Source organism: Pseudorca crassidens, chromosome 14 (genome assembly GCF_039906515.1).
Source record: "Pseudorca crassidens isolate mPseCra1 chromosome 14, mPseCra1.hap1, whole genome shotgun sequence".
NCBI classification, from domain to species: domain Eukaryota; kingdom Metazoa; phylum Chordata; class Mammalia; order Artiodactyla; family Delphinidae; genus Pseudorca; species Pseudorca crassidens.
In genome coordinates this window covers 85,343,753-85,357,348 of record NC_090309.1, presented here as the reverse complement: position 1 = coordinate 85,357,348, position 13,596 = coordinate 85,343,753, and the positions used below count along the sequence as shown (strand labels likewise).

The window sequence follows — 13,596 nt, the reverse complement described above, 5'->3', positions numbered from 1 at the left end:
GGCGGACTCTCAACCACTGCGCCACCAGGGAAGCCCTAAATACTCTCTTGTACAAGTTTCATTCCTGACATAAGAACTGGACATGGTGAGCAAGAATTTTCAATGATCATTTACAAAATCCTTTCAATGTACCCAAGAACACCAAAGATAAAGGTATGGTTTTTATCTCAGCCACAGGAACTAATTTTGTCAGCTATGGTGTTGAAAATATAAAATGTTACAGGTTTGGTAAATCGAAACTGCCAGGAAGAATCCAGAGTGGGACTATCTCCATGGCAACACTTTTTTTTTTTAACTTTTTGAGCATAACAAGGTAACTTCAGTTTGTTTGTGGTTTTTTTTAATGGTCATTGGGAAGGAGACACAATAGAACATAATCTCAGAAAACCTTGGAACATTTTCTCCTGCTACCTTAAAACGTACCTTCCCACACACAGTTATGATTTTTTTCCCGTCAGTCATGCTGAGAACTTTGAAAAGAAAAGCATCCCTCCTGGGAATTCCCAGTGGTTAGGACTCTGTGCTTTCACTGCCAAGAGCGTGGGTTCGATCCCTGGTTGGGGAACCAAGATCCTGCGAGCCGGGTGGCACGGCCAAAAACAAACACAAGAAAACAGAACAACCACCACCACCAAAAAGAGCATCCCTCTTCTGAATGCCTTATTAGTTAGTTTTAGACTCTCTAGGAGTCTCAATACTATTTTTGCTTAATGTTCTTTCCAGGAAAATCACTAGAATTGCACTCTTCATTTTCTACATTAATCTTCTATGTCGTAAAGAAAAGGACCAAGTGTTGGTAAAATTCCTGTTTCTTGAGTTTCCAATCTTCACCTTTGAGCTATAAAACCTCCAACAGGATATGTCAGTCAGAACTTATAGTTTACTTTATCCTTCCCAAATTATGTGAAATCGTGTACTTACAGACTTCCTTTAGCAATTTATCTTTCTGACTTTTAAGGATTTACAGTGACTACAAACTGGTGTTAATCAGTCTGAATTAACATTATTTTCGTATCTTTTTCTGGGGTATATACTGTAAAATGATCACCACAATAAGTCTAGTTAACATCCATCACCGCACATAGTTTTTTTTCTCGTGATGAGAACTTTTAAGATCTACTCTTTTAAGGTCTAACTTTCAAATATGTAGTATAGTATTATTAACTATAGTCACCATGCTATACATCATTACATCCTCGTAACATGTATGTTATAACTGGAAGTCTGTACCTTGTATCTATTTTTTTTATAGTGTTTTATTTATTTTTGGCTGCGTTGGGTCTTAGTTGCAGCACGCAGGCTCAGTAGTTGCGGCGCACAGGCTCAGTTGCCCCGCAGCATGTGGGATCTTAGTTTCCCGACCAGGGACCAAACCTGCGTCCCCTGAAATGGAAGGTGGATTCTGAACCACTGGACCACCAGGTAAGTCCCCATCATATCTATTTTTAATGGTCCATTTAGCTGGGTATATATCTCTCTCCTTCCTTCCTCCCTTTCTTTGTGGCTACACTGGGTCTGCATTGCTGCACGCAGGCTTTCTCTAGCTGTGGCGAGCTGGGGCTACTCTTCGTTGCAGAGCACAGGCTTCTCATTGCGGTGGCTTCTCTTGTTGCAGAGCACGGGCTCTAGGCACGCGCGGGCTTCAGTAGTTGCGGCTTGCGGGCTCTAGAGCGCAGGCTCAGCAGTTGTGGTGCTCGGGCTCAATTGCTCTGCGGCATGCGGGATCTTCCCAGACCAGGGCTCGAACCCATGTCCCTTGCACTGGCAGACGGATTCTTAACCACTGTGACACCAGGGAAGTCCCCACTTTCATTTCTTTATCAGTTCTAGCCCTCTTCAAATATTTTGAGATATTTCACTTTTTGTTTGCTTGTTTGCTTTGTAACAACAGAATTTCATTTCTCGTGGTTCTGGAGGCTGGGAAGGCCAGGATCAGGGTGCTGGCAGATTCAGTGTCTGGTGAGAACCACTTCCTGGTTCAGAGACAGCTACCTTCTCACTGTGTCCTCACATGGAAGAAGGGATGAAGGAGTTCTCTGGGGCCTCTTTTATTTCATGTTTTATTTTATTTTATTTTTTGGCCACATGGCATATGGGATCTTAGCTCCCTGACTGGGGATCGAACCCACGCCCCCTGCAGTAGAAGTGTGGAATCTTAACCACTGGACCACCAGGCAAGTCCCTGGGGCCTCTTTTAAAAAGGCACTAATCTCATTCATGAGGGTTTCACCCTCATGACCTAATCACCTCCCAGAGGCCACGCCTCCTAACACCATTGCATTGGGGGTTAAGATTTCAACAGATGCATTTGTGGGGACACACACAGTCTACAGCAGTCATTTTCACAGTGGACCACCAGGTCAAAAGGGCATAAACACCCTCCAGTTTCTGTTTCTCCTGAGGCCTGGGAATTCATCTCTTCCTAGGTTCCTGTGTATATTTCTTTTCTTTTTTTATTGAAGTATAATTTATTTACAATATTGTGTTAGTTTCAGGTACACAGCAAAGTGATTCAGTTATATATCTATATATATGTACACATCTATATTTTTTTCCCTATTCTTTTCCATTATAGTTTATTATAAGATATTGAATATAGTTCCCTGTGATACACATAAATCTTTTATTTTATATACAGTAGTGTGCATTCTGTAAATCCTATAATCCCAATTTATCCACCCCCTTCCCCTTTGGTAACCATAAGTTTGTTTTCTACGTCTGTGAGTCTGTTTCTGTTTTGCAAGTGAGTTCACTTGTACTAATTTTTAGATTCCACATATAAGTGATATATAACAGGTATAACTTTTTCCAAAAAAATTATAACATTATCAAAATAGTATTAAAATATTTGTATTCATTATTTTTTTTCAAATTAACAAACTGTAATTGTTTTCCCAAAGATACATTTTTTTTTCATATACACCCATCATACACTGTAACCCAAAAAAGCAGTGTACATGAAATAAGAGAAAATAAATGAAAAATCCTTACCAAAGCATAGGTAAGGAGGCTCTAGGCTGGAGCACAGCTGAGTTTCCAGCAATGTAAGGAGGCTCAAAAGTTTCTTTTAAGAATGCCTGCTAGCAAGGGCTCCAGCCAGGTGGTTGGTTGGTCTGTAAGTCAGTCTTGAGTACTTGAAACAGTTCTGTAGTTTTTGTTTTTTTTTCCTTAGCATTTAGAATAGCCATCATTGTCCTGCAATAGGCAGAGCTATTACGTCCAGGAAAAATGAGGGAGGGAACCACAGAGGCAGCATGAGATCCAAATACAGCATTCAAAGGTAATTGGTCCAGTGGTGCCTAGGGAAGGAGGAAGGGGATGGCACTCCCGGGTTAGCCATCTTCCTTCGGGGGTGTGTACTAGCCGTTTTCTTCATGGATCTGCACCAAGGACTTGTAGGACTGCTGTGCTCTTGTCAGGCTGTACTGAGATTTGCTGGCTCCAAACTGCACTCGTGCTTTTCCCTTCACCAGTGTGGCACTGATCTGCATGGTCGCTGACTCTCTTCACTGCTCCAGCCCTGCTTGGTGAGAAGTTCCATGCAGATGGCACCTCCGCCCAGAACATACCCCCGGAGAGGACTGGAGACACAACCCTGACAAACGGCGCCTCAAAGGGAAAGTTATCTTTAAAAGAAAAGTTAAGTAGAATGAAGTCAGCTCCTTTTTTCTCTTTGAGGATCTGGAGATCGTTGTGCAAAGCGCTGTCCTGGTCAACTTTGAGGAGTTTGACATTCCAATCATACAGACTGTCATTCACGAGTTCGACTGCATAGTTTCCACCTCTGAAACTCTGTGATGGGTATATATCCCTGAGCTCCTTCATCAGCCGGCCAGTAGCCTGCACCGAGCCAGACACCGCACCATTTAAGGAATCTTGCCTCAGGTTCTTTTTAATTTTCTCTGGTATGGCCAAGTCTTCTTTTCCGATGCCGTCATCTTCAGACTTCTTGCCCTCAGCTGGCTCTTCTTCTTTCATTTCATAGTGATCAGCAGCCAAGTTAGGGTCATCGGACTCCACTGACCAGGTGGGGGCACAGCAGGGTACGACTCCATGATGTTGCAGTGGATGCAGACGGGATCCCCAGGCACTGACCCCCGTGGGGGGAGATGCGGTTCAGGCGCGGCCCCCTCACCCCGGCCCCTCCGGCCCCAGCCAGCAGGAACTCTCAGCTCAGCTCGTCCAGGCAGGCTCTGGCAAGGCGGAAGCGCTCGTGGCCGCAGTGAAAGGTGGACTCGGGCAGGGCCCCCGCCCCGGACCCACCCCCTGGGCCGCCCCCCGGTGCCACTCCCTGGCCCCCCCGGCTGCTGCCCCTGCGGCTGCCCCTGCGGCTGCGGCATCCTCCGCTCCGCTCCGGGGCCGGCGAGCTGGGAGCCTCCGGCCTCCGCCGCCACCGCCCTCATTACTTTAATAGTAATACTATTTCTTGATTTATAAAAAAGAGGGAATGTAACTTCTGGGTAAATTTCAAAGTTTTTTTTCCCCATAAGATTACTCTTTAACTCATCATACAATCTCTCAGTGTTTCCATGCTTTTTCAACCACTAATAATCACATCAAAATTTAATGTTATGATCTTAAATTATTTTGCTTTCGTCTACCATCTAAAAACAGAACATCTCATTTACCATCACCATCAAATAATGAGTGGCTTCATATAGGCAGTTCAGCACTCTACAATTTGATCATTTCAAGTATCCCATTTTTTTTTTTCTGTTAAGCTTCAATAACACAGCAGAACAGAAAAGAAAGGGTATGGGCTTTGGATTCTGACATACCTGACTCAAATCCCGCCTCCACCACCGACTTGCTGTTTGATCTCTGCCTTAACTTCTGAACCTAATTTATCTTCATCTATACGTGGAAGTAATACCAACTACTAACTGAAGGGTTTTGAGGGTTAAATGAAATAAACTACTTTAAAGTACCCGGTACTAAGTTCTCATATATTGTTAGATACATTTCCTGTTAAACATTTAAGATGAAAATTTAAATTATAAATTTCTCTGCTTCCTTACACAGAGGGAAGATAAGGAGATGTTGTTTAACATTTCCTTAATGAATCAATGGCATCTATGAAACACGAAAGAGAAGTATGTTAGGCTATGGCAGTGTCTGACCCTAGAGTAAGGATTCTACAGGCTACCTCAAGTCTAACTTCAAAAGAAACCCAGAAAACTAAACTTTGAGTTCTTATCATTTTAAAGTCTTCTCCCTTCCTCCTTTGCTCCTACTCATTTCTCGCTGCTACGTCTCCACTCCTTTGTCAAACTCTTCATCAGCATAGCAGAAATAACACAAGTTTTGGAAGTCAGACTTGTGTTCAAATCCTTTAACTTCCACTTTCTAGCTGAGTGACTTTGGGCAACCTACCTAACCTCTCTGAGCCTCAGTTTTTCTTTGCCTTCAAAAAGGGAGTAACAAAGACTTCTATGCAAAGTATGGTGAGAATTAGAGATAATATATGTAAAGTGCCTACTGAAGTAAATACCTGATAAACTATAGCTATTATTAATATCACCACTCTGCTCAAATTTGCTATAGGTGAAGCTAGATAACCTATACTGCAATATTTTGACATAAAATCCAACAAAAAGAAATCATTCAAAAATAATCTTCCCTGGTGGCTCAGTGGCTGAGAGTCCGCCTGCCGATGCAGGGGACACGGGTTCGTGCCACGGAGCGGCTGGGCCCGTGAGCCACGGCCGCTGAGCCTGCGCATCAGGAGCCTGTGCTCCGCAACGGTAAAGCCCACAACAGTGAGAGGCCCGCGTACCGCAAAAAACAAAATCAAAAACAAAAATAATCTAAGGATGATGGCAATAACTAGGAAAAATAAAAAGATATAGTAAAAATATTTGCATAAAGTATCAGTAACACATGTGATGATGGATTCATTTCCTTAATACCAAGCACTACTACAATTCAGTAACCCAAAGGATAAACCCAACAGAAAAATGGTAAATGGATACGAAAAGGCAGACAGAAAAATAAATTATAAACACATGAAAAGATGATCAATTTTACACAAAATTAAAATCAAAACATTTGTGAGGTACCATCCCCTTTCAGAGCAAGAAAAGTCAAAGGCTGATAAAACCTAGTATTGGCAAAAGGATAACAAGAAAGAGGTAAACTCACACACTGTTGCCAGAAGAATAAATTGGTCTAATGTCTTTAGGAGGAAACATGTCAACATCAATAAACATTTATAATATGTATACCCTTGATCCAGTACAGTAATTCACCTTTTAGGAATGTATCTTATAAAAATACCTAGATTGGGTAAATGTATAAAGATATTCACTGGAGCACTGTTTGTTACAGGAAAAAAAATCACTTTGATTAAACAGTATCCATCTGTATGGTACTAGTCAACAAACTGTCATAATTTTATGCAATAGGAACATTTATGCAGCTGAGATAAATCTATGTTATCTATATCACCTACATATATATAGATCTATATGCAAAAAATATGCATTAAAATCTTTTGGAAGTTTATACAGGAAACTTGCTGGGTCTGGGAAGTAAAAACTTCTCACACCCTCTATAGTTTTGTTTTGTTTTTTTGCCACGCCACACAGCATGCGGGATCTTAGTTCCCTGACCAGGGATCAAACCTGTGCCTCCTGCAGTGGAAGCGTGGAGTCTTAACCACTGGACCACCAGGGAAGTCCCTCTGTAGTTTGTTTTTTAAATCAGGTGCATATATTACTTTTATATATGTGTTGGAGAAGGCCTACGCTATGTGTAAAGAAAAAGCCCATTTATATGCTCCCAACGTTTGTTATTTGATATTAGTAAAGCTCCCTAAAAAGACTTTAGAAAGAGGTCTGTTATTATCTAACACATTTACATCTGCAAAACACGAGATATTAAAATTAATGCCCAAATAGACCACATCTATCAGTTTGTGCTATGACATAAGAGCAATTCAATGTGGAAAGAGACCCAGCTCACCACTAGGCTGTGGAGTCCTAAACAAATCCTTTATCTCTAAACCTCAGTGTCTTCATATATAAAATTAAGACAGTACTTAGTATAAGGTGGACAATTCTAGAGCAGCACAAAAGTATTATAATCATTCAATTAATTAAAATTCTTTGTTAGAATTCCAAAAAATAAATAAATATACCATCATTAATTCCTTTGGAATACACATCTACATTTTAAAAAATAGTCATTATATGAATTTTAGAATAAGCAATACACTATTATAAGAATCATGACAGACTATAATTATATTACAAATCTTTAAAATGTAACTTTCTAAGATTTAATTAGACACTCCAATTTTTCTGCTTTTACCACACCAAGTTCCTCATTGCCCCAACATTATTCTATGAATAATTCAAATTACCTTTTCAAGGCTGAAAAAATTAGTAGTGTTTCTAAGTGTGTTGAAGCCTGTAGATCCCTTTTTCTTACAGAGTGCTGTTGGATATTGGATAAAGAGAGGATATCGTAGTCTGAGAGCAAAGAATCAAGCTTTTCTGAAATAAAGGTAAAAAGGTTATTAACACCTAAACCTACTAATCAATTGTAATATCATTAAAATGAGAGTCAGACAACAAACTCTTCCTGATGTAATGCCCCAGCACGACCTACAAAATACTCTTACCAAACACACATACACATACATACATACACACACACACACACACACACACACACACACCAGTTTTTAAGACAAAAAGGGATTAGAGGTTGCCAAATTAAATAACAACTTTAGGAAGTAATCAGCCACACCTAAAATGTTCCATTCCTGCAAAACAAATGACCCAATTTCTCCAGGAAACAAATGGCATGAGAATGACGGGAGGGGTGGAGACAGAAGGGACTTAAGAATACAGCAAGCAAGCCAGTGTGTGAGCCATTTTGGATCCTAGGCCAAGCAAATCAGTTGTGGAAAGATATCTGTGACAATCAGGGAAATGTGAACATGAGTCCATGTTCAGATTAGATGCTAATAATTTTGCTATCTCAGAGAGTATCACAGTATGCAGTGAACTAACTTCTAAATTCAAGGCATTTCTGGCTTGTATAGATAGAATTTTTAAGATCAAGCCTGCCAACTTGACCTGCCCACTGCCCACTTGGGCTACATCAATTCCTTATCAGTTGATGTACAGTAACAAAGAGCAACAAATGTATTAATGGCCTGAGGAAACCAAACTGGGAAAGTAAATCTTTTACAGAAAATCTTTTATAGAAAAACCACATATTGCAAATTAGAGAGCAAAGAAGTGGTAATATCCCTATCATTGTTGCCCTCAACAGACACAGCAGAATATCAATCCACTGGACAGCAGGAAGTATAAGTGGTAAGACCAAACCAATCCCTAGGAAAAGAAAAACATTAATTATTTTACCAGGCTGACTTGGAACCCAGGAAAAGCAAAGATGGACTGCCCCAAAGACAGAACAAGCACAAATAAGTTTTTATTTGGTATAGAGCAAGAGTAAACACTATAGAGTATATGCTACCCCCATAAGTCACTTTTTATCAACAGCAACTCAGCTGTCTCTCCCACAATCAGGAGGATTTTTGGAAGACAATTTTGACTTAAGTCAAAGACTTAAGTCTCTGTAAAAACTGTCTAAAAAGATTTGAGCTGATGCTTTCCTTTTCTCTCAACAAATATCACTGGAGAAGCAATGGTATTCAAAATCATTCCACTGGACTTAGAATGTCCTCAAAATATAGCAGCAGGAGCTTAAAATACAAGTGTGTTGCTACTGCAGTTAAATATGCTCACAAAACCATTTTTAAAAGAAAGAATCCACCCAATACTTTTCTCCGTCCTCTTCCCCTGAATATCCTCAATTGGCTCTTTCATCTGTTCATTCACTGCTGTGTGCCAGGCCCTGGTCTAAGTACTGAGATACAGCACTCAACACAGCCAGGTCCTTGCCTAAAGCAGCACTCATTTTAGTGGGAGAGATGGACAATGCAAAAGAAAATCCACGTCAGTGCCATGGTGTGAAAACAGGACAGCAGAGAGGCAGTGGGAAAGGCCAATTTATACAGAGTGGTCAAAGAAGGAAAAAGGCCCCACTGTCACACAATACTCAAGCAAATGTGAAGAGACACACTACTATATGGTTAAAGCAATTTAATCAAAGTCCACTCAAGGCTCTAACTCAAGATAAGATTAAAGTGGTAGCAAATTTCACACTTGCTGGGTACCACCCATTTTCTGTTAACAAAAATTTCCTTTTAATTTTAATCCAGAGGAAAGCTGTTTCAGAAGGCATCAATCTCTTTTATGCCAATGGATGTTTACTGGTGATTTGGCCTTGCTAATTACAATGCTTCGAGGCACCAATGAAAAATCTTCAAGAAGCTTATCATTTATTCAACAATTTTTGAGTGTTTTGTTTCCCACAAGACACCATACTAGGTGTTCTATGTTATCTACACAAACACCATGGGGTATTTTCCCCATTTTACAAATGAAGAAACAGACTCGGAGAGAATAGTATCACAAAGCTAACAAGCACAGTACTAGGATTTGAACTGGGGCCTGTCTGGCTGAAAACCCCAAGCTTTATTGATTTCAACTTTTGAAAGTGCTTAAAAAGAGCCTACCTCTTCCTGCACCTTCCACTTCTTGGCCTCCTACATTTTGACATGTCAATCAAACATGACCATGCCTCCCTCTGAATTCTGAAGCTTTTTGTTTACACCTCTTTTTCTGGCATTTTTTAGTTGTATTTGTCTTATCTCACAAATAGACTGTAAAATGGCCAAAAATGAGCTGTTTTAAAATCACAGTATTCTTACCTCACAACACCTGGCACAGAACCTTGCACAAAGCAGCACTCGTTTGCTCAAATTCTCAATGCTGATACAATCCTTTAGCTCTTCGACTTCCCTGATACAGGCTGGTACACAGACTCAGTTTCATTCAAGATCATAATCACTCCCACTGAGAAACTTAACCTCAATTCTTTAGTTTCACTGTCAACAATAGAGGCCAGCTGTTCTCAAAGAGTGCTCGCTATAAGCAGTCACCGCCTGGGAACCTGTTTCCCATCCCGGACCCCCTCAATGGGAAATTCCAGGTGCAGGGCCCAGCCATCTGTGTTTAACATGCCTTCCAGGTGATGTGGATGCACACTACTCCAGTTTGAGAACCACTGAACTAGGCTAAACTCAGGAAATAAAGTGAAGAAAAAGACCTTTAAGCACAAAGATGTTCACTGTTCAGCCTTGTATTAGTTTTAAGAAAACTGGAAACGCAGTAAATTAATACCTGGCAAATAGAGAAGTTATAGCATTTCCAAATGACCAAAAAAAAAAAAAAACTGCAATCATTTAAAATGCTGCTAACAACAGGTTTTAAGAACATGAGGAAACACTTATAATATTAAATAAGCAAAGGTAGATTTTAAAACTGTTCATACTGCATGATCTTAACTATGTATACAAATAGGGCTAGAAAAAAAATAAGAGCAAGATAGTAACATCTTTGGTTATCTTTAGGTATTTTTCTATAATAAGCACTTTTTAAATGCAGCTTGCTAAAACACTTTAAAATACTTAGTATGTTTCAATTGTAATTTACTCCTTTTAATAACAAGAGGTCTCAAATTGGACTTCTGGGAGCCATTACAAACAGTGTGGTAAATGCGCTCTCTTTGTCCAACACCCTGAGCTCCTGCTCTTGCAGGTAACCTCTCAGATGCTCGATATTTCACTGCACTTTACTTCCAAAATTCCAACCATCGGTAATCCAATTTTCTATAGCTTTTTCAACAGAATTTATATTTCCCCCATCCATATCCAAAAATCTTAAGTATAAACCACTAAACTTCTTACAGTAGAGTTTATGACAGTTTATACTAGACAATGCTACAAAAACTACCTTCCTTATCAGCTCAGTGTATGGTCATACTCTCCTGTTTAGAAACGCCACAGTGGCTGCCCAGCATGCTCTACAATGAGAACACTTTCCTTGCTTCCTACAAGTTGCTCCAGCGATCATCCTAAACAACTGAGCTTTTCTCATTTCGGCTGCTACAAACACATATTAGAAAACCGACACTATTCAAAAGGTCAGGCTAAAGTACTGTATTATTTAGGATCCCCTCCCCAAAGCTCTCTGCTCTTCTCTGCCACGTGTTAGTTTCCCTCACTGGGCCTCCTCTGTCTGGTCCTCCTTAGGGACCCTACCCTTACTCACTGCTTTTTTAATCTCTTCCACCCCCACTCCCATCCCTCCTTTCTTGCAAACACGTTCTGCACATATTTTCCCCTTTCCACCAGATCCCACCTATTCATTTATTCAACAAAAGGTTATTGAAAACCTCCTACCTTCCAAGCACTAGGGATATTAATGGAGAGAAGGAGAGATACATTTCCAATACTGCGACTTTGGGGGAAAGAGCATCACACAAAAAATCATTATAAAGTATGTCACAAACCAAGGGAGAGGAAATGGAAAGAATTTATAGAACACAGCAGGAGCTTGACCCCTGTCTGGCAAGCCAAGGATGCTTTTCCCAGGGAAACAGCACTGAAGTTAAGACCGAAAGGATGAGGAAGCAGCCAAGAGAACGAAAAGAAAGGACAGGGTTCTAAGTAGACGGCATACCTGTGCTGAGGTCCACAAGAAATACAGAACACAATACACTCAAAGAATTGAAAGCAAGTCAGTGAGGCTGGAGTGCAGAACGGCACCGCGGACATGAAGAGGTGTGAGGCTGCAGAGGCAGGCAAAGGTCTGGTCATGGAGGGTCGTGGAACTAAATAAAGGATTTTTGACTTTGGGTAAGGGCAACAGCTATAAATTAGAAATTTCATCGTGACTGTGAAACCAAATGCCCCTAAAACCAAGTTCCCCTGCCAAGTTTGTGATTAGCCTATCTGAAGCTATATTCTCTTTCTTGACCTGACTCTGTTGCCCTCAGGATTGAAGAGTATCACATAAAAGGCGGGGCTGAAACCAAGCAGGACCCTTCAGGGCCCTCCCAGATAAAAAAAACTTTTTTTTTAAAATAGTTTATTTATTTTGGCTGCGTTGGGTCTTCATTGCTGCGCACGGGCTTTCTCTAGTTGCAGCGAGCGGGGGCTACTCTTCATTGCGGTGCGCGGGTTTCTCATTGCTGTGGCTTCTCTTGCTGCGGAGCACGAGCTCTAGGCGCACGGGCTTCAGTAGTTGTGGCTCACAGGCTCAGTAGTTGTGGCTCGTGGGCTCTAGAGCGCAGGCTGAGTAGTTGTGGTGCACGGGCTTAGCTGCTCTGCAGCATGTGGGATCTTCCCGGACCAGGGCTCAAACCCGTGTCCCCAGCATTGGAAGGCGGATTCTTAACCACTGGTCCACCAGGGAAGTCCCTACAAAAGCCCTTCTGTCCCCTGTTTCTGGTTTGTAGAAAAGGCTTTAGTCTCTTAGACCTTCCCCGAGTTCCAAAGAGCAGATTCAAGCAATTACTAATTAGAGAAGTGATGGAAGGCTGAAACAAAGGGAAAACGGTCAAGAAACAATAGAGAGTCCTAGTTCCTCCTCCAGGGATATACAGAACAATCTGACACAAATCTTTGAGTTGTTCTGCAGGAACTAAGACAGCCCCCTCCTCCCAAGTGGAGGATAGTGACTACAAGCTGACCACAAGCACACAGAACCCAGACTGGTTGGAACCAGAAAGTTGATGATTAAGACTCATGAAAAACCACCCTGTTACTTCACCACCAACCAATCAGAAGAAAGTCATGCTCCCTGCAACCCTCACCCCAAACGTTGCCTTTAAAAACCATGTCCAGCCAGGAAGATGGATCTGAGACAAGCCTACATCTCCCATCTTCTCCATCTGTGCCCTCCCAATCAATAAACCTTTTTCTGCTCCAAACTCGGACATTTCCATCTGTTGGGCCTCACTGTGCGTCAGGCACATGAGCTTGGGTTCAACAACAACTGCAGTGTGCAGAACGGGCTAGAGGAGGACAAAACTGCAGTCTGGGAAATCAGCTAGTAAGCTGCTGAGCAATCCAGGTGGAGATCACTAAAAGACCCCCAGGTTTCTGGCTTGGATACCTGGGTAGACAGTGGCACCACATTCACTGAGATTTAAAAAAATACACAACTAAGAGGAGGTTTGGGGGAGGGATGTGTTGAAGAGAAAAACCATAAGCCCACTTTTGCTAAAGCCCACGATACCAAACCTAGGTTTAATACCTAACTGTAGTTTCGACCTTCACCAGAAAAGTAATCTTAACCAACAAGTTTGGAATTGTCTACTAATGAGGTAATCTGTCATAGGGGCCCCCTCCATCCCCCAGAGGAAGAAGAGGTTATCCATATGATAAAATCCTTGCCAGTTCCCTTCCCCCAAAAAAGATGATGTCCTAGCCTAAAAACAATCCTTTTCTTTTCTTTCGCTAACAGATCCCTTGCCCCACCCTTACTCCTATAAAAACCTTCCATTTGGTACAAACCCTCAGAGGCCCCTTCTAGTTGCTAGAAGGGATGCTGCCCCAATTCATAAATCGCCTAATAAAGCCAATTAGATCTTCAGATTTACCCGGTTGAATTTTGGGGTTTTTTTAGCAGGTTGATATAAGGGGACAAGTGGATGCTGAAAGATTCTGAA

The 13,596-nt window shown here is 41.4% G+C and overlaps 1 protein-coding gene, 1 long non-coding RNA gene and 1 pseudogene across 2 annotated transcripts in view; all 3 read right to left on the bottom strand.

Moving 5' to 3' along the window:
- LOC137205491 (uncharacterized) overlaps positions 1-13,596 on the bottom strand; it is a 77,590-nt gene that overhangs the window by 51,459 nt on the left and 12,535 nt on the right. The gene's annotated exons all lie outside the window — the stretch shown is intronic.
- ADAM17 (ADAM metallopeptidase domain 17) overlaps positions 1-13,596 on the bottom strand; it is a 52,136-nt gene that overhangs the window by 33,365 nt on the left and 5,175 nt on the right. Inside the window, exon 2 of the mRNA XM_067703727.1 lies at positions 7,364-7,496. Coding sequence (XP_067559828.1) covers positions 7,364-7,496 — 133 coding nt within the window. The remainder of the gene's footprint in view (positions 1-7,363; positions 7,497-13,596) is intronic.
- Positions 2,835-4,253, bottom strand: LOC137205486 (ubiquitin-conjugating enzyme E2 Q1 pseudogene; annotated as a pseudogene).